The sequence below is a fragment of the Bubalus kerabau genome, chromosome 8 (assembly GCF_029407905.1).
Source record: "Bubalus kerabau isolate K-KA32 ecotype Philippines breed swamp buffalo chromosome 8, PCC_UOA_SB_1v2, whole genome shotgun sequence".
Classification (NCBI taxonomy): domain Eukaryota; kingdom Metazoa; phylum Chordata; class Mammalia; order Artiodactyla; family Bovidae; genus Bubalus; species Bubalus kerabau.
In genome coordinates, this window is record NC_073631.1 from 79391589 (window position 1) to 79417865 (window position 26277).

A 26277-nucleotide genomic window follows, 5' to 3' on the forward strand; every position below is an offset into this window, starting at 1 on the left:
CCAGCTGATAAAAGATGCCTCAGAAATTTAAAATTTAACAGAATTAATTGCATAACAGCATTAGAAGATGAAACTGAGAAATTCTCCCATAAAGAGTCCAAAAAGGCAAACTGAGGAAAAATAAGATTAGAGGAACAACATCACCTATCCAATATCCAAATACTAGGAGATTAGGAAAGTGAAGACAGAGAAACGGAGAGGAGTTACTTATCAATAGAATCTTTCAAGAGTATTTCCCAAAAAGGGAGGATGTGTTTTCCATATTAAAAGGCACGGGCATGCAGTGTACAGCGTACAGCGGGGTAAGCCTGATCCATTCACACAGCACAGAAATTTTCAGCACACTGGACAGAGACCTGACCCAAGAAACCTCCTGAGAGGAAAACCCTCCTACAAAGTTTCCCACTGAGGATCCTAGGGGTCCCACTTCTCCAGGGCTCGCTGGGAACCAGGAGGTGGCAGTTAATGTCCTCAGAATTCTCAGGGAACTGACTTCCAGTCTAGCATTCCAGCCCCCAGACCCAGAAGAAGGGCTGCCTTCTGCACACCACCACCCAAAGCTGTGATCTGGACCCACCGAATAAGTGAAAGGGGAACATGTGGTTTGCTTTTCTTGAGCACTGAGTCATATTGGTTTGCCTGTTTTTCTCTTGGACTGTTTCTTTTCTGACCCATTTGTCTTTGTTTTTCCTGTGCTAGTGTTGGGACATGACCCTGTGTCTGCTAAGGGAATAAACACTTTGGTTTTGTTAGTGGTGGTTTTTCAGTCCCCTTGGATCCTTTGCCCAGTCATCAGGTCCCCTCATTCCTGCCCCTTGGAAACCCTCGGTCATATCTCTTCCTCTGCCCTCCCACTTATCCCTATCTATATTCCTTCCCATTTCTTCTAGACCCTCGCCCACTCAGCACTGCTTATCTGACAGCTACACCAGCAGGGACTCCCAGCTGGGAGAGGTTCATTGCTGGAATCTGTGAACACCTGCCTGGGGCATCCCTCCACTCTGGGCCCCTGGGATGCTGGGCAGGCACTGTCAGCCCAGGGAAACAGCAGCTGCTCAGGAAAAAGCTACTCACCTGTGTTTCCCCAAAAAGCACTGTCTCTTCAGAGGCATAAATACAGATTCCAATGCGACCACACCAGAGCATGGATATGAGGAGGGTAAATGGGTTAATGCACATGGGTGCTCAGAGCTCTTCTGATGTTGCCGCTGGTGCTCCTTCTCCTCCTTCTCCACCTCCTCCTCCTTCCCCAACACCACCATCACCACCATCATTATCCATGGGCTACTCAAGTTTTTTCTGCTGTGATCCTCATTCAACCTTGATGACTTCCATAAAGACCTCATTTTCAAGCACAGCCACAATGGAAGATAGACTTCAAAAATATGAATTTGGAGTGCACATAATTCAGTCCATAGAAGATCTTATTTGGAATAAGGGTCTTTGAAGATATAATAAAGGTATGAGTCTAGAGATGAGATTATCTGCACTAAGGTGGGCCCTTACTCCAGTGACAGACAGCAAAGAAGACAGAGACACCAAGGGAGAAGACCACGTGAAGACAGTGGCAGAGACTGGAGTGATGGGACCACACGCCCAGGACCCCCGCGACCACCAGAAGACGGAAGAGGCTTGGGACAGGGTCTCCCTCAAGCCCCAGGAGGAATCAACCCTGTGACACCTTGCTCTCAGACTTCTAGCCTCCAGACTGTAAGAGAGTAAATTTCCATGGTTGTAAGTGCCCCCCAATTTTTGGTAATTTGTTACAGGAGACTAATACAGCCACCTAAATAGTCACCCTGTTTATTCACTGATTCATGAGATAAATTTCTATTGAGTATGTGAGTACAAAGGACAGAATCCCTACTCTCAGGGCTTACCTTCCAGTGAGGAGTCAGGAAGTGGTACAGAAAAAACCTATACACTGTACGTATATTCAGAGGTGATGATGGGCAGGAGAGAGTAAAGTGAGGCAAGGGGTGGGGAGGCTAGCTTTAACCACAGAAGTGAAGGGGCCCTTTGGGAAAGCTGAGATTTAAGCAAAGACTTAGAGGAGCAAGGAGTCCAGTGGGAACCAGGGAGAAGCATCCAGTCTCATATCCACATGACACAGAACCCATCAGATATTTGGGCTCTTCCAGAGCCCACAAACCCCACCTCTCCTCCTGTCCCTTCTCCTGAGCCCACCCCTGCCACGGCTTCCTGGTAGTCCAGGCTCCCCACAGGTAGACCTCGGCTGTCCATGGTGACTGTCGCCCAGCCACTCTTCATACCACCCCACAGCTTCTTCCAGCAGGAAGCTTTGCTCATCCAGGGCAGGGATACAATTTAACCTGCTCTCAAGGAGGGCCATGATATGGGCAGGGGTGTCCACTGACATTCTCTGAGGATGCCTGAGTTTCAGAATCAGCCACAACTAGGGACCACACTCCACTCAGGGCTGGAATAGAATTTTTTTCCTAAATCACAAAACAATCATCATTCAGTCCACTAAATGCTGTCCCCAGAATCCCAGAGATGGGGGAGCCTGGTGGGCTGCCGTCTATGGGGTCGCACAGAGTCGGACACGACTGAAGCGACTTAGCAGCAGCAGCAGGAGAAGCCCTGAGATATGCTGTGTCACTGTGGCCTCTGCCTGGAGGTGGTCATCCCCACCTGCTCAAATGGCACAGGACCCCAGAGCCCCTCCACTCACTAGATCTGTAGGAATGCACAGCAAGTCAATAGCAAGACTGAACCCCAACTTTCATATTTCATTCAAGACAGGCAAGATTTTTCCCTGTTCTTTTATAAAAGATTAAGCAAAATGACACTCATTAGACAGAGAGACTAGTCAAGGGGAATTCCAAATAATACAAATTATCTTCCCTAGATTCTCATGTTTAGGTGAAGAAGTTAAAAAGAACTTAAGTGTGTCCATCCATTGCTCCCACTTGGGAGCAATTGCTCGTCACTCGAGGGGGCTGTTCATCAGAGGAGCAGAGCCCACACCGGGGGCCCAAGGAAGGAAGGGGTGACAGTATTTTAGAAAATTACACTCTCTCCCCACAGGAAAAGTTAAACAAATAGGGGTGTCTTTAAAATATCCACACAACCGATTGCTTTTCTATTAAAACGGCCAAGGAGTTTAGTCAAGCAATTTTTTTTCCTTTATTTTTGTTAAATAAGATTCCAGAAAGTATAGTGCAAACACTCAGTAGAAAAGTTGCAATTAAGAAATGTACATTCACATTTAACATTTCAGTCCATTCACTGTTTCAAATAAAAATAGGACAAATTATTCAATTACTTGTCTCAATTTAATAATCTTGGAAAAGACTGGAAGGTACTCTACAGTGTTCAGTGGACGTAAAAATAGACCCGTATTGATTATACAAATCTATCATGAGAAGTTACCCAGTGATATTGAGTTGTTGTCGTTCGGGTACAGACATTTCGTTTCCGCGTCTAAAGAAGCATTTTCCGTGAGCTCTACCAGGGAACAATGTGTCACCCCAGCCCACTCTGCGCTCCCTGGAGGGACACAGGAGGGCGAGGGGTTCACACAACCCTTCTCAATGAGTAAAGAAAATCCAAGAGTGAGCTTTGGGTTTCCCTTAAATGGGAGTGGAATCTGCTGCTAAGAGATGGTCAGAATTGGTACATTAGCTCTGCTTGTGCAAGGTGGGGTGCAATTGGTGTGAACGGTGTGCACGAGAGACAAGGGGAGTGCACTGAGGCTGAGAGGAGACACTGCAGAAGGGGTGCAGGAGCTGCACAGGCTCAGGGTCCAGGATCCGCCGAGGCGGGACGCACTGCGGCCAGCCAGCAGACGACCCGTGGTGGCCTGGGCCTGTCCCTTTGCACATGCTGCGTGTTTTGGAATCCAAACTAAGTTTTACACGGTTAGGAATTTCACAGCATGCGATGTTGAGTGCAAACGGCTCACGCGGCCACAGTTTCAAAAGAGATGAAGGCAAAACCACGTGCCTCTCTGGGGCTGATGCCCAGGGAGCATCGGTGACACTGGCCCGTGGAAGAGGCTGCAGCGGCGGCTTCATCAGGATTCCCGGAACATAGGAATGGTGCCCTGAGACATGTGCTGCGTGCCTGGGCCAGGAGTTGCGTGGGGGTTGCTGGTGGGAGGCAAAAATCAAGTTCTGGCTACTGGTGGGCCTGCTGCCCGTGGAGTGCCATCTGGAGTGTGAGCCCCAGACATGGCTCTCTGGCTGGCTGGTCCCGCATGCTGCCCTGCACGCACTTATGAAGCCCAAGGGTGGGCAGATCTCTGGGGGTTCGTCTAGGAATTCCTCTCTGCTTAAACATCAGTTCTCAATAAGGGACTGCCAGCTGTTTTTGGAATCCAATCCTGCTGAAGATGAGCAGCCAGCTCTGGGAGCCAGCCAGCCCTGGGGGAGTCAGGGACATCTGTGCTCTGGGGGCACCCAATCCTTCACCATCCACCACGTCTCTGCCTCACCTTCCACACATTCTCAGTGAAACCTGCTCTTGGACACTCTCTAATCCCCAGGAAGGAACACTGACCACCTCCTCCACACCGTAGCGTGACAAGAACATCAGAGGATCCTGACCTGGTAGAGCCCCTGCTGGGGGCTGGGTTGGCTTCATGTAAGTGGGGAACTGTGTGCAGCTTGGGAGCGTCTGAGGGCCTGGTTCTCTCCCAGGCCGAAGGCAGAGAGGCCTTATAGGAAGTGACAGGACAACGGTCCTCCTCACTGAGGGACAGTTCCTAAGACACGATGGCAGACAGTGCTGCAGGATTCAGGTTTAGGACAGAAAGGATGACAAGACAGGGCAGGGATTGCAGCCCGATGCTGTAAGTCTTTGCTGGGGACCAGCTACTGGAGAAGGGGCAGCACTGAGAGGAGAGAACACACACTGTCTTCATCTCACAGTGTCAGGCCCAGCTGAGGATGGCTCTGTGCCCAGGGACACCCAAGGAATGGGCTGTGGGGCACACTCACTACCTGGGGACCCACCTGGCCGCTCAGAACCAGCCTGGCATGCACCCCCACCACTCATGTGCACACAAGCTAAGGGCGCCATTAAAACCAACACAACTTCCCCAATTTCACCGTGAGTCAAGAGGCGCTGAATAGAATGGGAAACCAGGAGCTCGGAACGGACAGGAACAGGATGAATCCTGGTCCTGCTGCTCAGGACTGTGTGACTTTGTCCACGTCTGTAGCCTCTCTGAGCCTCAGATTCTTCATCAACAACGTGGGGAGCATGGCCACACCTCCCCCTGCCAACTGTTTGGAGGTGGGCTGGGTGAAGCCCAGGTAAGATGCTCTGTCACCTACCGAGCTAGACGTGGGTCTTAGTCATGATGGTTTCCTTAGTTTGTGGTCACATGAAAAGTCCATCGGAGATGTAGTTTAACTGCACAGAGGAGTGATCTACCATTTCCCTGTGGTTATTAGTGTAGAACAAACTGAATCTAGGGAAGTACAGGGATTTCACAAAGGAATGAAGGATTATATTAATAACTACATGGACAGTCATTATTTGTGGCTGAAGAATAGGAGCCATCTGTAATCACAAGAGATCCGGGGCTTCCCCAGCCAATTGTGACCCATTCCCTAGAAGACCATCTGTCTATTGTTTTCTCCTTCAGCCCAGAGATTGAAGCCAGACCTCCAAGTGGCTCCCCAGGTGCAGGGAGGTGGGGGGTGCCCTGCCAGCTCCTTCCTCCAGAACTCCTGAACCAACAGCCACCCACCTGCAGCTCTCCCCACAGGCCTCCACATATACCAAAACCCAAACACAACAAAAATAAAACCACCACACAGATGACAGGAAGTGGAATCAGGCTGGGGTCTTGATGCCCTGAACTTTATACTGATACTGGAGAGAGATTCTTTTAGGAAAAAAAAAAAAAAGGAAGAAGAAGGGAGGGAGGGAGGAAGCCTCCTTACTCTCTAGTAGTTGCTGGAGATGGAGGCTTGGGTTCCACCTGGATGCCAGAGGGGGTCAAGGCCCCCTTTCTGTCCACTCCTCCCGGCCCCCTGCTTCCAGGCTCAGGACCTCTAGGGGCAAGCAGGGACGGCTTCACCTGATGCCCTGGGGGGCAGTCATCTGTCTGTATTCCTAGTTATTCCTGTAGTCTGTATTCCTGTATTCCTAGTTTGTTTCTTATATGAATCCATCCTGATTCCAGGAACAAATAACTGATTCTAATTTTGCTTATGCCACGCCATGCAAACACACACGCGTGTGCACACACACACACACACACAGATTCAGATTAAGTTAGGCCTCTGGCAAAAAAGTTATCTTTGATCGTAGTGAACACATGTGTTATACTTTCAGGAAAATTAAGGAATATGAATGTCTGAGTTGTTACCATGAGGTCAAGCTGTTTAGGGAGGTCCAGCCCCAAATGGGGCACCTGAAATTGGGCTTGTTAATTTCATGAGCTGAACAAAGAAGACAGACTTCCTCTCACCATCACAGGACCTGCCTCCCACCCATGTGAGCACAGAGGGAAGGACAGAGCACGGACCAAAGGAAAGACCGCTGAATCCTTTCCAAAGCTTCCTGGGGCTTCCTGGAAGTGAGAAGTCCCCAGGAGCTCCCCTGTATGCCCACAGTCTGGGCTGTGCCCCTGACCTGAGAGGGAAATATAGATCGGGTCCCAGTCTCTGGGGCTGAGCCCACGGTCCACAGCTGGTATGACTGACCACCCTGCTGGCCATGCCTGCCTGGCCCCAGCCACTCAGCTGTCCCCTGCATCCCACTCACCCTCCCACACTGTCTCCTTGGCACCAGGCTCCCAGCGATCAGTTCACAGAGAATCAAGGATGCCCTCCCTGCTTTTGAGGGTGGGAAACAGCTGCCTGGTAGCACTCCCCAGGTGCCACCTATGCAGGTACACTAGCCCCAATCTCCTGAAACCACCTGGGAAAAGTCACAATTCCACTCCCCCCACAGCACACAAGGCCAACCCTCGGGCACCTGGCCTGGTCTCTGCTCACAACAGACCAAGAGATGTCATTGGACCCTGGGCACTGTGTCAGCGAACTTCCTAGGGTAAAACCCATCTCTGTCTCCCAACTCAAGGTGGAGACCTGAGCCATTACAGCTAGCCTCCAAACACCCAGGCCTAGGGCCCCCTGTCCGGCCTGCTGACCTCCAGACCTGGCAGCACAGCCCCGGGTGGACCTGGAATCTGACTTAGACCCACCCCCAGCCTAAGGTTCTGTGAAGGCAGATGCAAACCCAGGAGGCTGCATGAAGAGCCATCACATCCTTCATCGTTCACAATGGAACCGGGAATGTTACATGGTAATCTAGGAAGGCTAATGCACACTTGCAACTTTCAAAGCAAACTGCAGCTGGCGAGGGGGACGTCCGGGCCCTTGGACATGGTCGTGTCCTCCAACTGCCACCAGCCACAGCCCACCTCTCATTTAAATATTTCACCAAAGCAAATATCTTGAAACCAATTGCCTCTACGAAGTTTAGATTTGGGGGTTTTGTTTTGCTTTGTTAATTGAAGCCATTACAAAACCAGGGCACGTCAGTTTTCTGGGTGGGGGCTAGTTACGCACAATCGACGGGCCTGCACACTTCAGCATGACAAGTGTGACAGCAGGTCTGTGGTCCCCTGTAAGGGAGCTGCTTGAGGCAGGGCATATCATGGGAACACGCATTTCCTATGTGCGTGATGGACGTACACTTAGGCAGCATGTGCCTTATGAGTCAGGCATTTTGTCCCCAGCAGGACCTGCCACATAGGGAGAAACCTCCAGGATCCCAGACTCAGGGAATCACAGAACACGCCATGTGGAAGGGCGGACACACCCTGGAAATGAGACGGGTTCGCCTGCCAGGGAGAAAACCTAAACACAGCTGCCAGGCCAACCCAGCTCTTCCTTCCTGAGCAGCAGGCGAAAGCAAGGATTCAAATATTATATCCAGGTGGCTGCTGGGACAATGGTATCAGGTGGAAAGCAAGGAAGGCTGGCTGGGCCCTGTCCAAGCCTGCACATCAGCCAGGGATTGGGGGTATCAGCGTCCCACAGTGCCCTTCAGTTTGGGGAAATGTACACATGGCTTGTCTCTGACTCACCAATCTGCTTTGGACCAGACCTGTCTCTACAGTTTGGAGTTAGAGTTATTGCTTCAAGTGACAGAAAGGATCGGAAGCCCTGGTGGCTCTGGAGTCTGATAAACACGGCAGGCTCACGGCGGCTGGGTCTGGGGGCAGGCGTCCACCCTGTAGGACACAGACCTCCGAGTGGACAGGGTTGGGGGCCGTGGAAGCGTTCGGAAGTTCAGGGCTGTGTTCTAATCTACTGAGGTCAGGCACAAGAGGCATGCAAGGGTCTTGAAAGGACACAAGGACGGGGTCATTCCAAAGGGTAGCAGCCAGGCCAAGCAGGGGGGTGCATTAGGGACCTCACGCGTAGGCTGAAGTGTGCTGTTCACACCGGGAGTTGGGCTTGCCTTCATTTTGGTCAGAAGGGAGCAGGCAGTGCCTTACCCAGTGCACTATTTACAGAGCTTCTTAAAATAAATAATTTAGAGAGAATCCTACTCAGGAGGTTCTAACATTTGTACATGATTATTGTACAAGGTTAAAAATAAATAAGGCAATATCATACAGTCTTATCACAAATAAAAAGGAAATTGTTGACCAAACCCCAAGGAACGTTATGGCTGAACACGGCCCCTGTGCCCACAGGAAGCAGGTAGGGTTTGGAGCTGCTGATGATGAAGGTGGTTCTGCTCATCGACGGGGAAACCTCGCCGTTTCAGAACAGCTGAGGCCCCAATGGCTTCCCGAGGTGGCGGTGACGGGGGGCCACGCGTTCCGTGGCTTTGCCAACCCACGTGGGGATCCCGTGGCTCTGTGGACCCAACGTCCCAGCACAGCAAGGCTGGGATCTCACCCCAGGCTCAGGGTCCATCTCGCTCAAGTCGATGTGAATTCAGAGCCCGTGGCTGTGGGGGCAACGACTGCTTCCTCACTGGCTGATGGCTGGGCCATCCTCACCTTCGACCGACTGCAGCCCCTCATCTTTAAACAGAAACCTCGTGCTCAGAATATTCCTGACTGCCTACCTGCCTCATCCACTTCTAAGGGGCCATGTGATCACACTGGTCACACTGAGTTAACTCACGTGGCCCAGGATCCTCTCTGCAGCTTACAGCCTGCACCCTGAATGGAGTGCCCCCTTTGCCAGGTGACACAGCGTACTCGCAGTGTCATGCTCCACTATGCCGTCCACCTCCTCCCACCGTGCCCTGGGGTGGAAGCTCGGCCATGGTGAGCAGATGGGCAGCAGGACCCTGGACAGCATCTCAGCCCCATGGCTTGGCACAGATGTGCACACCTGCAGAAGCCATGTGCTCTGGAGACGACTTGGTTCTGCCCTGTCTGTAGGAGGCGGGTGACCACTCATCCAGGGTGCATCTGAGGAAAGACTGTCCACCTGCCCACCTCTGTCACTGGCCCATCCACACTGGCTAAGCAGCCGACTCTGTTGGCTACTCGCCCCCACGGTCACAAGACACATGCCAAAAGTGGGGGCAGCCCAGAGGACATGGGGTTCAGTCCAAAGTGAGCCCCTGTTCCAATACAGAAAAGTCAGAACCCCCAGGGAGGGGGTAGAGCCCTTGGAGACCAGCGAAGAAGAGGGACACCCAGGCTGCTGACTCTGCCAAGCAGGGCTCCCCTGAAACCACGGGACCCCCCCCAGATGCTGTCAACACTCTGGGTCTCAGATGGACATCCCCCCCACATTGACTTGCCTGCCCAGAACCTTCCCTCCAGTTTCAAGCTGCCCTCCTCCCTGCGGTCGAAAGTCAAGGTCTCCACGTCCAGCTATTTCTAGACAGTTCCTTCCTACTGGCCCTCCTGCACCCCTGCCCCCTGCAACAGCATATTCCAGCATGGTCACGCTCCTCGTCTCCATGGCAACCACAGAGATACACTGGTAGGAGATTCCCAGACTTGCACAGAATTATTTGCAGTCGCTTTCCCCGCAAATTAGAGCAGGGACATCTAAACTGACAGCCATGAACGCCGACACTCCACATCCAGGGGGCCGGTTCTGCTGGAGGAACACCTTCCATCCAGGAAGAAGCCTTCTCATGCTTGTGAGGTTCACTTATCTTCAAAGTCAACGAAGACTTGCACTGCTGTTCAGCATACAGGAACCCAAGGTGCCACGGTAGAGAGGTAAGAAATGACACCAACCACCTTCTCTCCTTTGAACAAACAGTGGCGTGGGCAGAAAAGGGAATGTCCAGGTTTCACAGGAGCTGATGCACTCAGGCGGGGCAGGCGGAGAATGCAGAGGCAGAACATGAACTATGCTGGTCACAGAGATGTGGCTGCAGGGCCCCCAAGAATTCCAGAAGACCCACCTCTGACTCTCAGCGAAAACTCAATCTGAAGGAAGCCAGTGGCCACCACCATGCATGCAGTGGGACAGGGGCTTCTCAATTCTTCCCGAACCATCCCCTAAGGCCTGTCCAGCTCTGCCCTGCTGAGAGAGTCCTGACTCCCACTCCGGGCTCTGCAGGCCACTGCCCAGGGCTGGAGCTGCCCCCATGGGACCCACACTGCTGGGCTGATGCTGATCCATCTCAGGGCACAAGGTGGGCGCCCCAGTCACTCTGCCAGCCAGACCTCTGAGGCTCTCACTGTAGCCTATGGCCCTGGAGAATGTCCTGAAGGTCCTGACACCTGGAGCTGACCCAGCCAACCTCCCTCTGCCACTGAGGTGAGGACAAAGCAAACACAGTCGCCGCTAAAACCTCGGTGTCCGTGCGGTCAGGGTTGGCCCCTCACCCGACTCACTGCTGGACTCACTGCCCAGCTGCTTCAAGTCATGCCTGGACTGTGCCCCTTCCCCAGCCCAGTCACCAGCTCCCAGCCCTGCTCTGCTGGCTGGGCTGGTCCCTGGGGGAGCCCCAAAGACCCCCAACACCTTGAGCATTTGTGCCCTGTGCCCACTAGCGGCTGGCATGGGCTCCACTAAGCCTCCTTCCCAGAGGCTCCAGGGGGCAGGTGTTGGCCTGGGGGGCCTGGGGCAAGCCCCGAGCCCTGCAGAGCCCCTGGCCCAGGTCCAACTGGGAGGCCAGCTGCAGGAGGTACCGGGGGGTGACCCGCAGCCAGTCTGGTCTGGAGGCCAGCTCTTCCGAAAGGATACATTTTCCGCTCTGAGTTCAGGGACCTGGTTTGGGATCCATTTCCATCGGTCCTGCCTTCCAGGAAGTACGTCAGCATCTCGCCCTTGCCCTTGACGCTGACTTTGCCTCGGCACACGAAGCGGTAGGAACCCCGCCGCAGCAGCCGGTGAACTTCCTCTGTGACCTGCAGCGGGGAAAGGCGGTCAACAGGGAGCCCACGGGAGGGTCTCTCCTCCCCCAGCACTGCCCACCCCAGCTCTGCCTGGAGGCTGAGTCATGCTCCTCCCATGGTCACTCTGGTCTCTCTGTGAGAAGGACGTGATCATGCAAAGAGCATGGGACTCAGAGGGGCCTTAACGGGGCCCTGGACAAACAGGAGACAACAGCACTCACCATGAGAAGCACCGAGAGTGGACGAGCAGACTGGACAGGCCCACAAGGACCCAGCCTCAAGGACTGGCATGTGAGCTCTGTGGTCACCCCCAAGCCAGATGCCTGGACACCAAGCTCCAACTGAGGGCCAGAGCTACATGGCCTTACGCGGTTCCCCAACAGGCTCAGTGCACCCCAAAGTCCTTCATGGAACTGAGCCACAGACTAGCCGGTTACACAGGGAAGACGCTATTGTCAGAAAGGTCACCTCTCAGATGGGGCCTCTGAGATGCAAGGTGGCAAAATGTACGGTGATAAAAGTCTCTTTCCTTTCACACTGAACCCACCATTCATCCATTCAAAAAGATCTGCACTCCCTAGAACCCTGACGTCCAGCTCAAGCCCAAATATACACACTGACAAAACCCTCTGAGTCTTATCCTCGTGGTGAGCTCCCTCCTTTCTTGCCTTATGAAGAATGGGAGGCAATAAAATTCCCAGATCATTGCACAAAGAATTGCTGGAGGTAAAGGTAATCTGCCACTACACACAGTAAAGCTGAAAATGAAGGTTTTAGGTTGGGATGGGCCTGGGTGTCCTTCCAGGTTGCCTGGGAGCTCCAGCTACCCCTGTCCTCTGCATCCCTCCACCTTGAGATTTGAGCCAGGAAGTCCCAGGCTGTGAGTCGGGGCTGTGCATGATGTTGCCGAAGTGGGTCCCATAGAGGGTCCAGGTCAGGGGCTCAGAGACACAAGGTCCCCAAGAGGCTGAGAGGGCATCCCCAGGAAGTCTGATTTTTAACCATCTTCAGGAGAATCCCTATATTTCCCAAGAGGCTGACTAGGAACTCTCCCTAGAGTTCTCTGTGAGGCCTGGCCAGCATCAGGGATGCGGGGACACCTGCTCTGCAGCCATGTCAACCTCATACTGTCTAAGAGACAGTGCTGGACCCCCATAGAGGAATTCCAGGGAAGTACCTGCTCAATCCCCAAGCAGATGGCTGAGGTGGAACCTGGGAATCGTCACAGGTACCTGCCTGAGAGTTAGTGCCCAATGAATGGGGGCAGGGCCCCAGGAACTGAAGGGGCATGATGCAGGAGAGCTCCAAGCCGGCAACCTTCTCACTGAACTGCAGCCTGCAGGATCGTACCCCAGTGTCTCTCTCGAACCCTAGGGTGAATGCACGGGTCTGTGGAGGACCGAGTGAGAAGTTGTGATAAAGTTAAAGGACCAGCGTTAACTGGCTGCAAGGTGGTGACTGCTGGGTGTGCAATGCTCAGAGGCCGCCTTGAGGCCCGACCACTGCAGGAGGGCTTGGCCCTGCTCACCCAGCACTACATTCTCTGCCACTGTCTTTCAAATCTTCAGCGCCGGCTGGAGTCATGGCACCAAGTCTCGTCCCCCATGAGCCACCCACAGGTTCTCAGGTCAGGTGGCCCCACTGCACCCACCTTTCAAAAGGCAAGGAAGCCCCTTCTCTTCTAGGGAGCTGTCACTACTCCCAACTAACTGTCCCCTGCCACTCATCACCCCAACTCTGCTCCTGACCACAGAGGGGTCACCCCACCCCCCACCGCCGAAGCCGCAGACACACTGAGCCATATGGTTCAGTGTCCCCACCCAGAAGAGGCAGACAGGGACAGGAGGACGCAGGCTGCTGGACTGGGTGGCCACCCCAACATGACCCTTGCTCCTCCCACGGCAGTCTCCCACCGCCAGGATGGACACCTGGGCCCTGGGGACTTCTGAGTGAACTGACCTGGATCCTGCCCTGGACGCCGGTACTGTCCATCCGACTGGCCACATTGACCGTGTTCCCCCAAATGTCATACTGAGGCCTGCGAGCCCCGATCACTCCAGCCACCACGGGGCCAACGTTGATGCCTGGAAAACAGCCACGGTGTGGTGTCAGTGCAGAGGCTTCCGAGGGGAGGAGCTGCCCCTCATGAAGTCACGGCTTACGGGGTCACCGAGCAACACTCCTCCCCAAAGCAAGGACCCTACAGCATTGCCGAGGGGCAGCTCTCTACTTGCATACCACACCATTAGCCAGCGGTCCCCACCACAAGAAGTCCCATTTCCTGGAAGCGCGACCTCATGCTGAGTCCTGCTGCTAAGAAAGCTAAGCTTTCAGTCTGCAGGTGTGTTCCCACACCCAGCTCCCTCTTCCAGAAAGGGCAGGAGCTCCTGTTTCCCCAGATGGGATCCCTCTGTTCTTTCTGGTATGGGGCCCAGAACTAAGTATTTGAGGATGCTCTAAAAAGAGTGAGGCCCCTTTCTCTTTATGCAGTCAGGGTCTAACTGGCCTGGACAGTAACACAGGCCCACGTGCCCCAAATCTCCCCTGCAGCCAGATCTGGGCTGATGCCACATCACTCCTTCTGACTCTGTAGTCTGCATCAATTTTTCTGAGCTTACCCAAGCATATTAATAGCATTTCAGACACTGACCCAGTCGGGCCCCTGAAGCCTGGGCAGCAGGTGCTTGGCGTCTTCAGGAGGAAGCGGGGCAGAACAGGCTGAACTGAGCCGGGAGGCTCAGGCTCGGTGGATGTGGGGACCCAGGGAGAAGCCCCAAAAGGGACACTTCCAGATGGCTGGGGGAACCTGGGGAGCCCCCCTCTACCGCCCTGGAGGCCCTAATCCATGTGGGTGAGACTGAGCCAGGATCCAGCCTCCTGTCTGACCAGCCGCCCAGGCACGGAGGTCCAACTGGCCTGTGGGTCCTCAGTAGGAGAGTAACAATCTCCCTGATGGACCCTTGGATCTGTTTCCTGTCACATCCGTTCATCTATGCATCTGAGCCCGCGGCCCCAGAAGAGAACTGAACCCTGCAGGTGAGGCACAGAGGGTGCCCTGCTCCCACCTCCAGCACATCCCATGGGCCGGGCACCAGGCTAGGTCAGCCCTCGTGTTTAAGCTCATCAGAACTGCCCCCGCTCTGGTGGACACTGGCTACCACCCCTCAAAACCACTCAAACCCAGCTCTAAGTTCTGTTTTTAAGGTCACTAAATGTTTGAATTGTACAACAAAAATAAATGTCCAGTTTAACTGTATCATAGACTAACAGGTAAGGGTGGGGAGAAACAGGGGAAGGAGAAACAGACAGAGAAAGGAAGGAAGGGAGGGAGGGAGGGAGGGAGAAATCTCTAGTTTAACTATATCCTCAACTAATACAACTTTTTCTGCTAAACCTATCTACCCAGGGGGAAAAAAATGAATTTAAGACTAAAAAAAAAAAAAAAAAAAGAAACCCTATAGTTTGGTAACAGCTAGAGAGGAGCTCAGATCCCAGGTGGTTTTCCTCCTCACTCACAGACAAGGGACAGGAGCCCAGGAGAACTGAGGGCCCGGACCGAGCCTACACCGCTGGGCTCCTGCACAGCGTATCAGATATCCATGCCTGCCGACAGGAAGTGGGGCATCCTCCTCCAGGTAAGTGTGGGCTCAGAGGTGTATCTGAGAGTATCTAAGACAATCAAGATTTCTCCTGTGTTGTGTGAGCTGGACAATGATTCTTCCAGGCTCTAAGTCATGGATACCCAGTGGTCCCTGCATCCCTGGCACTCCTCTGGGTGGCGCCATCCTCCTTCCTGTGAGATAAGGGAGTCTGGACCAGTGACCCCTGCTCATGAGGAAAGGCCCAAGCCACAGGCTCCCAGGGCAGTAGAGAAAGGGTGAGCTGGCCCAAGTGATGGGATAGCTTGCCGCCACATACCAACACGGAGTACAAAGTCGTTATAAGACTGGTAGTTGATCTCATCCAGGACATCAAACATCTCGATGGCAAAATCTGCCAACGTGCTGAGGTGGGAGGAGATGCACTTCTTAGCCTGGACGTGAGCACACACAGGTTATTACATTGAGGGGTGTAAGGGCAAAGAGGACAGGGACACTCAGCCAGTAACCTGCAGAGGTGAGGGGGACCAGCCTGTACCCCTCATGGGATCAGGGACTTGATCCCCATGTCAATAGCTGGCTGGGGCTGGAGGCTGGCTGGGTGGTTCTCATCAGGGATTGAGTGGCACCCTACAGCTGCCTACGGTGTGTTTATCATCCCATTCTACAGATAGGAGACTGAAACAGAGGTAGAATAGTATTGCTCAAGGCTTACAGCTCCTGAGAGCAGAGGCTGATGCCACTGGAACCTAAGCAGAGCCCTTCTGCAGGAATGGGCTGGTGGGATGGGAGGGGACCCTGTTGTGGGAAACCAAATGTCCCACTGCTCAGACAATGCTGCCACTGGCCCACTGTAAACAAACAAAGCAAGGTGAGCACAGTGGATGGTCAGCATTCACACAGCAGAGAGCAAATCCAACCCTCCTTCCTCACACTGAGACTCTCTTTCATTGTGTTGTATCTCCTTGGATACAAATCAGGTGGTTTGCAAAGATTTTCTCCAAGTCTATGGATTGTCTTTTCATTATAGTATTTTCCACAAGTTGAATTTTAAAATTTTAATCAAGTCCAACCTAACAGTGTGTTCTTTCACAGATCATGCTTTTTGTACCGCATCTAAAAACTCATCGCCAAACCCAAGGTTATACAGATTTTCTATGTCATCTTCTAGATGTCTTATAGTGTTGCATTTTACATATAGGCCTATGATACATTTTGAGTTAGTTTTTGTGAAGAATATAAGGTCTGTGCCTGGATTCATTTTACAAATATAGATAGCCAGATATCCAATTTTTTCTAGCACCATTTGTTGAAGACTATCTTTGATCCATTTGTCAAAGATCAGTTGATTATATTTATGCGTATCTATTTCTGGGCTCTCTATTCTGTTCCACTGGTTTATTTCACTACTCTTTTACCAAAACCATACTGTACTGATTATTGCAGCTCTATAGAAAATTTTTTAATATTACTTATTTATCTGGCTGTGCTGAGTCTTAGTTGCAGGATGCGAAATCTTTGATCTTTGTTGAATCATGCAGGATCTTTTAGTTGGAGTATGCGAAATCTTAGTTGCAGCATGTAAAATCTTAGTTGCAGCATGTGAGATGTAGTTCCCTGATCAGGGATCAAACCTGGGTCCCCTGCATTGGGAGCCAGGAGTGTTAGCCACTAGACCACCAGGGAAATCCCATAAATCTTGGTGTCTGACAGTGTCAGTCCTCTAATTTTGTCCTGCTTCTGCTATGCTGTGTTGACTACCCTGAGTCTTTTGTCTTTCCATGCAAACTTAGGATCAGTTGGTCAATATCACAAAATAACCTGCTATACTTTTGATCAGGATTGCATTGTCTACAGATCAAGTGAGAATAACTGACATCTTAATGATATTGAGTCTTTCTATGCAGAAACACTGAGTAGTTTTTGACTTATTTAGATCTTCAATCTCTTTAATCAGACTTTTATAGTTTTCCTCATAGAGATATTATATATATATATTTATATATATTTAATTTCTACCTAATATTTAATTTTGGGGTGCTAATGTAAATGGCATTGTATTTGTTATTTTAAATTCCCCTTGTTCATTGTTGGTATAAAAGAAAACAACTGACTTTTGTACCCTCTTCCAACAACACAAGAGAAGACTCTACATATGGACATCACCAGATGGCCAACACCAAAATCAGACTGATTATATTCTTTGCAGCCAAAGATGGAGAAGTTCTATACAGTCAGCAAAAACAAGACCAGGAGCTGACTGTGGCTCAGATCATGAACTCCTTATTGCCAAATTCAGACTTAAATTGAAGAAAGTGGGGAAAACCACTAGACCATTCAGATATGACCTAAATCAAATACCTTATGTTTACACAGTGGAAGTGACAAATAGATTTAAGGGACTAGATCTGACAGACAGAGTCTCTGATGAACTATGGACAGAGGTTCATGACACTGTACAGGGGACAGGGATCAAGACCATCCCCAAGAAAAAGGAATGCAAAAAAGCAAAATGGCTGTCTAAGGAGGCTTTACAAATAGCTGTGAAAAGAAGAGAAGCCAAAAGCAAAGGACAAAAGGAAAGATATACCCATTTGAATGCACAGTTCCAAAGAATAGCAAGGAGAGATAAGAAAGCCTTCCTCAGGGTGATCAGTGCAAAGAAATAGTGGAAAATAATAGAATGGGGAAGACTAGAATCTCTTCAAAAAAAATTAGAGATACCAAGGGAACTTTTCATGCAAAGATGGGCTCAGTAAAGGACAGAAATGGTATGGACCTAACAGAAGCAGAAGATATTAAGAAGACGTGGCAAGAATACAGAGAAGAACTATACAAAAAAGATCTTCAAGATCCAAATAATCACAATGGTGTGATCACTCACCTAGAGCCAGACATCCTGGAATGTGAAGTCAAGTGGGCCTTAGGAAGCATCACCACGAACAAAGCTAGTGGAGGTGATGGAATTTCTGCTGAGCTATTTCAATCCTAACAGACAATGCTGTGGAAGTGCTGCACTCAACATGCCAGCAAATTTGGAAAACTCAGCAGTGGCCATAGGACTGGAAAAGGTCAGTTTTCATTCCAATCCCAAAGAAAGGCAATGCTAAAGAATGCTCAAACTACCACACAATTGCACTCATCTCACACACTAGTAAAGTAATGCTCAAAATTCTTCAAGCCAGGCTTCAGCAATACATGAACCGTGAACTTCCAGATGTTCAAGCTGGTTTTAGAAAAAGCAGAGGAACCAGAGATCAAATTGCCAACATCAACCAGAACACTGAAAAAGCAAGAAGAGTTCCAGAAAAACATCTATTTCTGCTGTATTGAGTATGCCAAAGCCTTTGACTGTGTGGATCACAATAAACTGTGGAAAATTCTGATTGAGATGGGAATATCAGACCACCTGACCTGCCTCTTGAGAAATCTGTATGCAGGTCAGAAAGTAACAGTTAGAACAGGACATGGGAGAACAGACTGATTCCAAATAGGATAAGGACTACGTCAAGGCTGTATATTGTCACCCTGCTTATTTAACTTATATGCAGAGTTCAGTTCAGTTCAGTTCAGTCACTCAGTCGTGTCCGACTCTTTGTGATCCCATGAATCACAGCACGCCAGGCCTCCCTGTCCATCACCAACTCCCTCAGTTCACTCAGACTCAGCTTGTGCAGAGTACATCATGAGAAATGCTGGGCTGGAAGAAGCAGAAGCTGGAATCAAGATTGCCGGGAGAAATATCAATAACTTCTGATATGCAGATGACACCACACTTATGGCAGAAAGTGAAGAAGAACTAAAGAGCCTCTTGATGAAAGTGAAAGAGGAGAGTGAAAAAGTTGGCTTAAAGCTCAACATTCAGAAAACAAAGATCATGGCATCCAGTCCCATCACTTCATGGCAAATAGATGGGGAAACAGTGGCTGACTTTATTTTGGGGGGTTCCAAAGTCACTGCTGATGGTGACTGCAGCCATGAAATTAAGAGACACTTACTCCTTGGAAGGAAAGTTATGACCAACCTAGATAGCATATTCAAAAGCAGAGACATTACTTTGTCAACAAAGGTTCGTCTAGTCAAGGCTATGGTTTTTCCAGTAGTCATGTATGGATGTGAGTGTTGGACTATAAGAAAGCTGAGTACCAAAGAATTGATGCTTTTGAACTGTGGTGTTGGAGGAAGACTCTTGAGAGTCCCTTGGACTGCAAGGAGATCCAACCAGTCCATCCTAAAGGAGATCAGTCTGAGTGTTCATTGGAAGGACTGATATTGAAGCTGAAACTCCAATACTTTGGCCATCTCATGCAAAGAGCTGACTCATTTGAAAAGACCCTGATGCTGGGAAAGATTGAGGGCAGGAGGAGAAGGGGACGACAAGGATGAGATGGTTGGATGGCATCACCGACTCAATGGACATGAGTTTGGGTAAACCCCGGGAGTTGGTGATGGACAGGGAGGCCTGGTGTGCTACGGTCTATGGGGTCATAAAGAGTAGGACACGACTGAGCGACTGAACTGAACTGATTTTCATTTTTATTTAGTTCGAAATATTTTCAGCTTCTCGTGAGATTTCGCATGTGTCCTTTGTATCATTTACAAGTATATTGTTTCATCTCCAAATATTTTGTAATGTTCCAATTATTTCCTGGTAATTGATTCTCCTAGCAAAGGTTTCCTTGGTAGCTCAGTGGTAAAGAATACACCTGCCAATGCAGGAAACACAAGAGATGTGGGTTCAACATATGGATTGGGAAGATCCCCTGAAGAAGGAAATGGCAACCCACCCTAGTATTCTTGCCTGGGAAATCCCATGGAGAAATGACTCTGGCAGGCTACAGTCCATGGGGTCACAAAAGAGTTGGACAAGACTTAGCGACTAAACAACAATAGTAGATTTCTACTTTAATCACGTTCTAGTCTGAGAATATACTGTACATTATTTCAATTCTTTAAAAATTTTTAAGCTTGTTTAATGGCCTAGAATGTGATCTATCTTGGTAAATATCCCACGTGAGCTTTAAAATAAGTATATTCTGCTATTTTTCAATAAAGTAGTCTATAGATGTCAATTACATCCAGGTGATTGATGATGTTGTTCAGTTCAGTTCTCTTTACAGATTTCCAGCCAACTGGATCTACCAATTACCAATAGCACGGTACTGAAGTCTCCAACTATAATAATGAATTCATCTACTTCTCCTTGCAGTTCTATCAGTTTTTGCCTCCTGTTGTTAAGTACATAAATATCAAAGATTTCTATGTATGCTTGGAGAATTAACTTCTTTATCATTCTGTAATGTACCTCTTCATCCTTGATAGTTTTCCTTGATCTGAAATTTGCTTTGTCTAAAATTAAGATAGTTACTTGAAATTTTAACAGGGCTAGCATGGTATCTCTTTCTACATCCTTTTATTTTCAATGTATCTGTGGCTTTATATTTAAAGTGTACTTCTTGCAGAAAACCTAGTTGGGTCTGAATTTTAGCGACTCTGTCAGTTTCTGCTTTTTAATTGATGTATTTAGACCTCTCACATTAAAGGTGACTGCTGATTCAGCTAGCATCTACCATATGTATAATTGCTTTCTATTCATGGATTTTTCTTTTTTTTACATCTTCCTCTCTTTTTTCTGTCTTTTTATAGGGTCAGTCTGGGGAGATGAACACTCAGTAGTGCCAGTTGCCAGGACAGTAGTGGGGGGATGGTGGGGGGTGAGGAGGCAGGGCTGGAGGAAGTTTCTTTGTTCAGCCTTCTGCACTGATTTTTCACAGAAGGCTGTGACTACAGAGAACTGGCCACTGACAAGACAGCCTTCAGGCTGCTCCCTAATCCAATGCAGAGGAAAAACTGAGGCCCACAGCAGGGAGCCTGCCCATGGAAACCTGGGCAGCTGGGAACAGAGCCAGGACCCAGTCCCTGAACAGGGCACACCTCTCAGTCCACGCTCACCTTGGTCCCAGCAGTGGGCGCCAGCCCCACAGCAGCCATGTACGTGCTCCCGATGGTCTTGATCTTCTCTAGGTCCTTGTAAAAGTCTTTGTCCATGAGCTTTGTTTGAAACACAAAACTGTTAAATGTTACATAACATTTTAGACAAGTCACAGCAGTGTACAGCCGCCGGAAGCAAGCACAGAGCAGAGAGGTGCATTCTGGAAAGCAATGTGTCTTCTTCATACGGGCACAAGACAAGTTCTGGGATTGAACTGAGAAATGCAGGCCTCAGGGCCTCTAACAAAGGCATTTAAAAGAGGCACCAAGGAAGAACCATGCAGAACACACCCCCATCCTCCAGCAGCTGACCTCATGACCACCCAGGAGGAGGACAGACCCCAGGGAGGGAAGCAGGCACAGACCGGAGGCCTGCTGTGGACAGTGCAGAGATACCTGCCCGCCCATCCTGCAGGTGAGGCTGCCCACCTGAGCTTGGCATTCACAAGGAAGACCACAGGTACCACCACTCACCCTCCCCATCTTAAGGCAAAATTTCTTCCTCAAATGTCACGATCAGCTGGCATTCCCAAGGAGACAAAATACATGTCTCCCCCTGGTCCCATGCCATCCACAGAGCACATACTACATCAGTGGACACAATTCAGGACTCTGTTGGAGGAGGCACCCCAGGACACCCAGGCCCCAGGGTGTCAGGACTGCAGGGCAGCCCTTACCTCATCAAAGTCGGCGATGATCTCATTCAGAAGGCGCAGACACTCCACCCCCATGTTGTTGCCATCCAGCTCGATGTAGAAGTCATTGAAGTTGGGGATGGATGCAAACATGACCCCCACCTGCGAGTACGACTGGTAATACAGGTCCTGGGGGGTGGGGTGGTCAAAGGTTGGGTCAGGCAACGAATGGGCAGCCAGAGCAGCATTCAGGGCTGGTACTGGGGGCAGGCCCTGGAGACCAGGTCCTGAGATGTGGCTGCCAGGATGTGCTGGGACTCCCATGCCACACCAGGAGGGGGCTCAGAGGATCTAGGATGATGGGTGGTCATTCAGGTCACAGATGGGTGCAGAGCCCCCTCAAGGAGAGGCAGATACACCAAGGAAGGACACACTGTTTTGGGAAAACAACTGGCCCTGGATGCCCCAAGTCCCAGCAAGATGAAAAGATGAGCCCCAGATCTATTTTAGGTCAAAGCTGGTCAAGCTAAGCCTGGGGGCTTGTGCCTTTAGGGCCTAAAAACCTAGCCTGAGCCTCTTTATTCTTGAGTCAGCTTTTGTAAGCCCTGCTCTGTGCTGTCCAGGTGGTTTCAGAGTTTTACTGCAGCAGGTTGTGGCCATTAGGATGTTCAGACCAACCCAGACAGCACTGAGCACAGAGCAGGGAGTGAACAGGCGGGGTGTGGTTTCGAAGGCACCTGCTGCCCAAACTCAGCGAAGAGGGGGCCACCCAGGCCTCAAGGCAGTGTTTTGCAACCTCATGTGTGACTTACTGCAGCATCCTGCCTTCCTTGTGGGGACAGTGGATGCTATGCTCTCTCCCAGGATCAAAGGGGAAGACATGCTAATTCTGAGCACCTGTCAACCCCACATCCCAGGAGTCTTGGATCTGGCCCTGCCCTGGAGGGTGGGCAGAGGGGCCACTGCACCTCAGGGCATGCAGGCCCTAGGCTCACCATGTTGCGAGGGTTGGACATTAGGAAGTGCTGGGCAACGTGGGCTGGCAGGAGGTTGAAGAGAATCCTCTTGTTGTCCAGCTTCACTTTCTCCATGTCATCCCGCTCCTCCTCTGCCTGGGAAGGGGGTCCTCCATTAAGTCACCCAGCCACCCATTCATGCCTCCTTCCATCACTTGACAGCCTACCATATGACACTCCCTTACTTGACACCCCACCATGTGACAAGTTCTCACCTGGATCAGACTCTGAACCCTCTTCCAACAGGGTCTTGACTTTGGGGTGTTCATGTGTCTAGTTTTAGCAAGAACCCTGCTAAGTCAGTTTAACCAGAGACCCCATCCTTGACATCTGATCACCCCAGATATCTGATCAGGTTCCTAATCTCCAACGCTCCCCAGGTGATGTTAGATCACCTTGACCTACCCTCAGCAATAATCCTGTTAGGTCAGTTCAGCCAGAACATCCCTCACCCCAGATGTCTCCTCTCAATAATTTTCCATCCACCATCCGCCACCCTGCTCCTTGACTATAAACCCCCACTTGCCCATGCTATATTTAGGGTGGAGCTTCATCTCTCTCCCCCACTGCAGTGGTTCCTACACCTAACACAATGCTCCTGAATAATGTCTGCCCTACCATCTTTAACAAGAGTTCTGAATCTACACCTTTAACACATTCTTCTCTGTAATCATCCAAACTAAACACCAAGTGCACCGATGATCTATACCAGGTTCATCTCCACGGCCCCACCAAGCAGAGGAACTAAATCAACATTAGGGGCCCCGAGGATCCATGAAATTCTGGACCAGTCATCACCCAGATAAGCTGGAACTTTAAAAGGCCAGTGAGGGGCTCAGCCCCCTTTTCCAGGCTGAGAAGCCCCACCATCTGCCATCTGCAAACTGGAGGCCCAGGAGATCTGGTGCTGTAACTCCTGGAGGTCTGAGACCTAGGAGGGCTGAGGGTGGAAATGTCCCAGGTGGTGCAGTCAGGAAAGAGGGGCCCCATTTCTCTCTTCCTCCACCTTTATGTTCTATTCAGACCTCCTTCAATGGATGGATGAAGCTCACCCACATTAGGAAGGAGAATATGTTCTACTGAGCCCAGATTCAAATGCTAATCTTATCTAGAAATACCCTCCCAGACCAACCCAGAATAATACATGGGCAAATAACTGGACACCTCATGAGCCAGCCAAGCTGATACATAAATTAACCATCATGATGTCCTCTTCCAAAACCATCTTGTGCTGTCTAACTTGCCTTCTGGGGTGTACAGGTCCCTCTTTGGGGCACCCAGGCTCTGAGAACCACCTACTCCTGGAGAAGCACAGAGAGGGAAAGGACCTTTCCAAAGCACACAAAGTGAGAAGAACTTAATCTCTAACTCCAGGACTAGTCTCACTTGAGGAAAAGGCCCTTTGTGAGACGTCTGCATGGACAATCATCAGCTAGGCAGGGGATCAATGCTGGTGCTCGTCTCCACAGAGAGCAGGTACACTGCAGAGGGGAAGAGTGTGGAGATTCAGAGTGGACCAGGCTCGACCACATGGGGGACAGAGGAGCCCCTACCCCACTGTCAAGAGGGTGAAACACGAGAGGAGATGGGGTCAGAGGAACGTCGAAAAAGATGATAGCAATATCGTAAAAAGCAATGCCAGACAAAAGACAGTGGAACTGTATCTTTAACACATGGAAAATAAAAAAAAAAATCAAAAACCCATAATCCTAAACCCAGCAAAAGTATCTTTCAATCATGAAGGCAAAATGAAGAGTTTTTCAAACATACAAAAGCTGAAAGTATTCATCACCAACAGACTTGAGAGAACCATATGCCCTTCAGGCAGAAGGAAGATAACACCGGACAGAAACCTGGAAGTCCACAAAGAATGAAAAGTACCAGAAATCATAACTAAGTGGGTAAACAAAAAATATTCTTTTTCATTATAATCTATCTTTAAAGTAGACTTTAATGTTTATGATGGAAATAATAATATATTTGGGGGGTTATAATATATGTACAAATAAAGTCTATGATGATGTCAATGCAAAATCCCTAGGATGGAAAAAATTGATGTATATATTGTTATTAATATTAAGGTTCTTATATGTAAGGTAGTATAACACCACTTGAAGACAGAAAATGCTAAGTATCTATTAAAATAACACAACAAACAGAGCTGATAAAAATACAGATCAAGTAGAATAATAAAAATATTTAATTAACCCAAATAGGTAGAAAAAGAGGAAAAAGAAAACAAATAGATGGGCAGGTGGGACAAATAGGAAACAGCAACATGGAAGATGAAAATACAATCGCATCAATAATCACACTAATTGTAAATTATCTGAAGACCTCAATTAAAAGGCAGAGATTTAGGAATTAGATTAAAAGGCAAGATCCAATTGTATGTTGCTTACAAGAAATCCACTTTAAATAAAAAGATACAATAAGGGGGCACTGTCCGTCCCCCTTCTGATGTCTATGTCAGGAGCTTTCTCTTCTCACTTTAATAAAATTCTGCTATACAAAAGTTCTTGAGTGACCAAGCCTGGTCCCTGGTCCCAAAGCTAAATCTTCTTATTCGGAGATCACAAATCTGACATCGTTCACCATAAGCTATCTCGGGGGCTTGTCTGGGATCTTCAGGACAAAGTAAAAACACTCAGAGCTCTAGCCTCTCTGCTTTCTCAGTATGCACGTTTTCTGCTTTACTTTACTAAATCTATGGTGTGTTTGTGTGAATGAATGACACGCCCTGCACGAAGCAAGTCATGAGCCCTCCTCTGCAGTTTCCCGGTGCCTCATAATGACTAAAGGCAGCCCCATAAAGGGGAGCCTTGTCCAGAATTTATACCAACCTGCCAATGCCAAGAGTCACCCAAGGTCCCTGCTAGGGGAGCAGCCAGAGATGAGCAAAGCACGTGGACCGAACTTTCCTTTCTCAGTCACCTTTTCTTCGTCTCTTTGACCATTTCATAATTTCGTGGGGAATCAGAACTATTAACATAATCTGTTGGGTCATAGATTATGTGGACTTGTGATTCATGCCGTTACTATGTACTTTTACTCGGACCCCAAACTTGGTAGTCACGGAAGCGCCTAGCCTTGCTAGGAGCCAAAAGTTACAAGAGCATGTTTGGGAGCGAAGCAGAGCTCTAGCTCCAGCAGTCTCTCAGGCTAGAGGTCACTCGCTTCGCTGCCTGCCTCAGGGGCAAGCGATCTGACAAAGAGTCTTTGTCATGGCTGTGTCTCCTGTCTACGTGGACAGAAGCACTGCTGGTGGCCACGAGGTTTTTGAGGACACAGATCGGGAGCTGCAGGATCTGGCCAAATTGGAAGTGCAACGGGCTTCTTCCTTTGGTAGCACTAGCTCGTAGTGGACCAGAGGAGGCTTCCTGGTGGCTTTTGTCTCAACTCCTTAGATATTCCTTTTGTGGAATCTGTGGAAATGAACTGGAAGGATTGGCCCTAATAGCTCAGGAACAAAAATCACTTTTTCCTTGCTAGCCAATCCTCCACCACCTCTTTTGGTATCACACTCAGAAAGGACATCGTGGTGGTTGTTCATCCCTTTATGACTCACCGCTTCTACTGCGGTCAGGACTGTATTCAGGAATGTGCACAGGCACATCCTTCCCCTAGGAGTCCTAGCTTGGGAAACATTCTGGGAAAACTACTCTGCTCCACCTCACGTGGCATCAGAGAAAAGGGCAAATCAAACAAAGGTCTTGGTG

At 49.7% G+C, this 26277-nt stretch overlaps 1 protein-coding gene across 1 annotated transcript in view; it reads right to left on the reverse strand.

Annotated features, from left to right (window-relative positions):
- Positions 1 to 3138: 3138 nt before the first annotated feature.
- The window catches only part of ADCY1 (adenylate cyclase 1), a 105206-nt gene continuing 82067 nt past the window's right edge, over positions 3139 to 26277 (reverse strand). Inside the window, exons 15-20 of the mRNA XM_055590662.1 lie at positions 22538 to 22654; positions 21585 to 21731; positions 20869 to 20967; positions 15236 to 15350; positions 13277 to 13401; positions 3139 to 11329 (exon numbers count right to left, since the gene is read on the reverse strand). Of these exons, the coding sequence (XP_055446637.1) occupies positions 10991 to 11329; positions 13277 to 13401; positions 15236 to 15350; positions 20869 to 20967; positions 21585 to 21731; positions 22538 to 22654 (942 nt within the window). The 3' untranslated portion in view covers positions 3139 to 10990. The remainder of the gene's footprint in view (positions 11330 to 13276; positions 13402 to 15235; positions 15351 to 20868; positions 20968 to 21584; positions 21732 to 22537; positions 22655 to 26277) is intronic.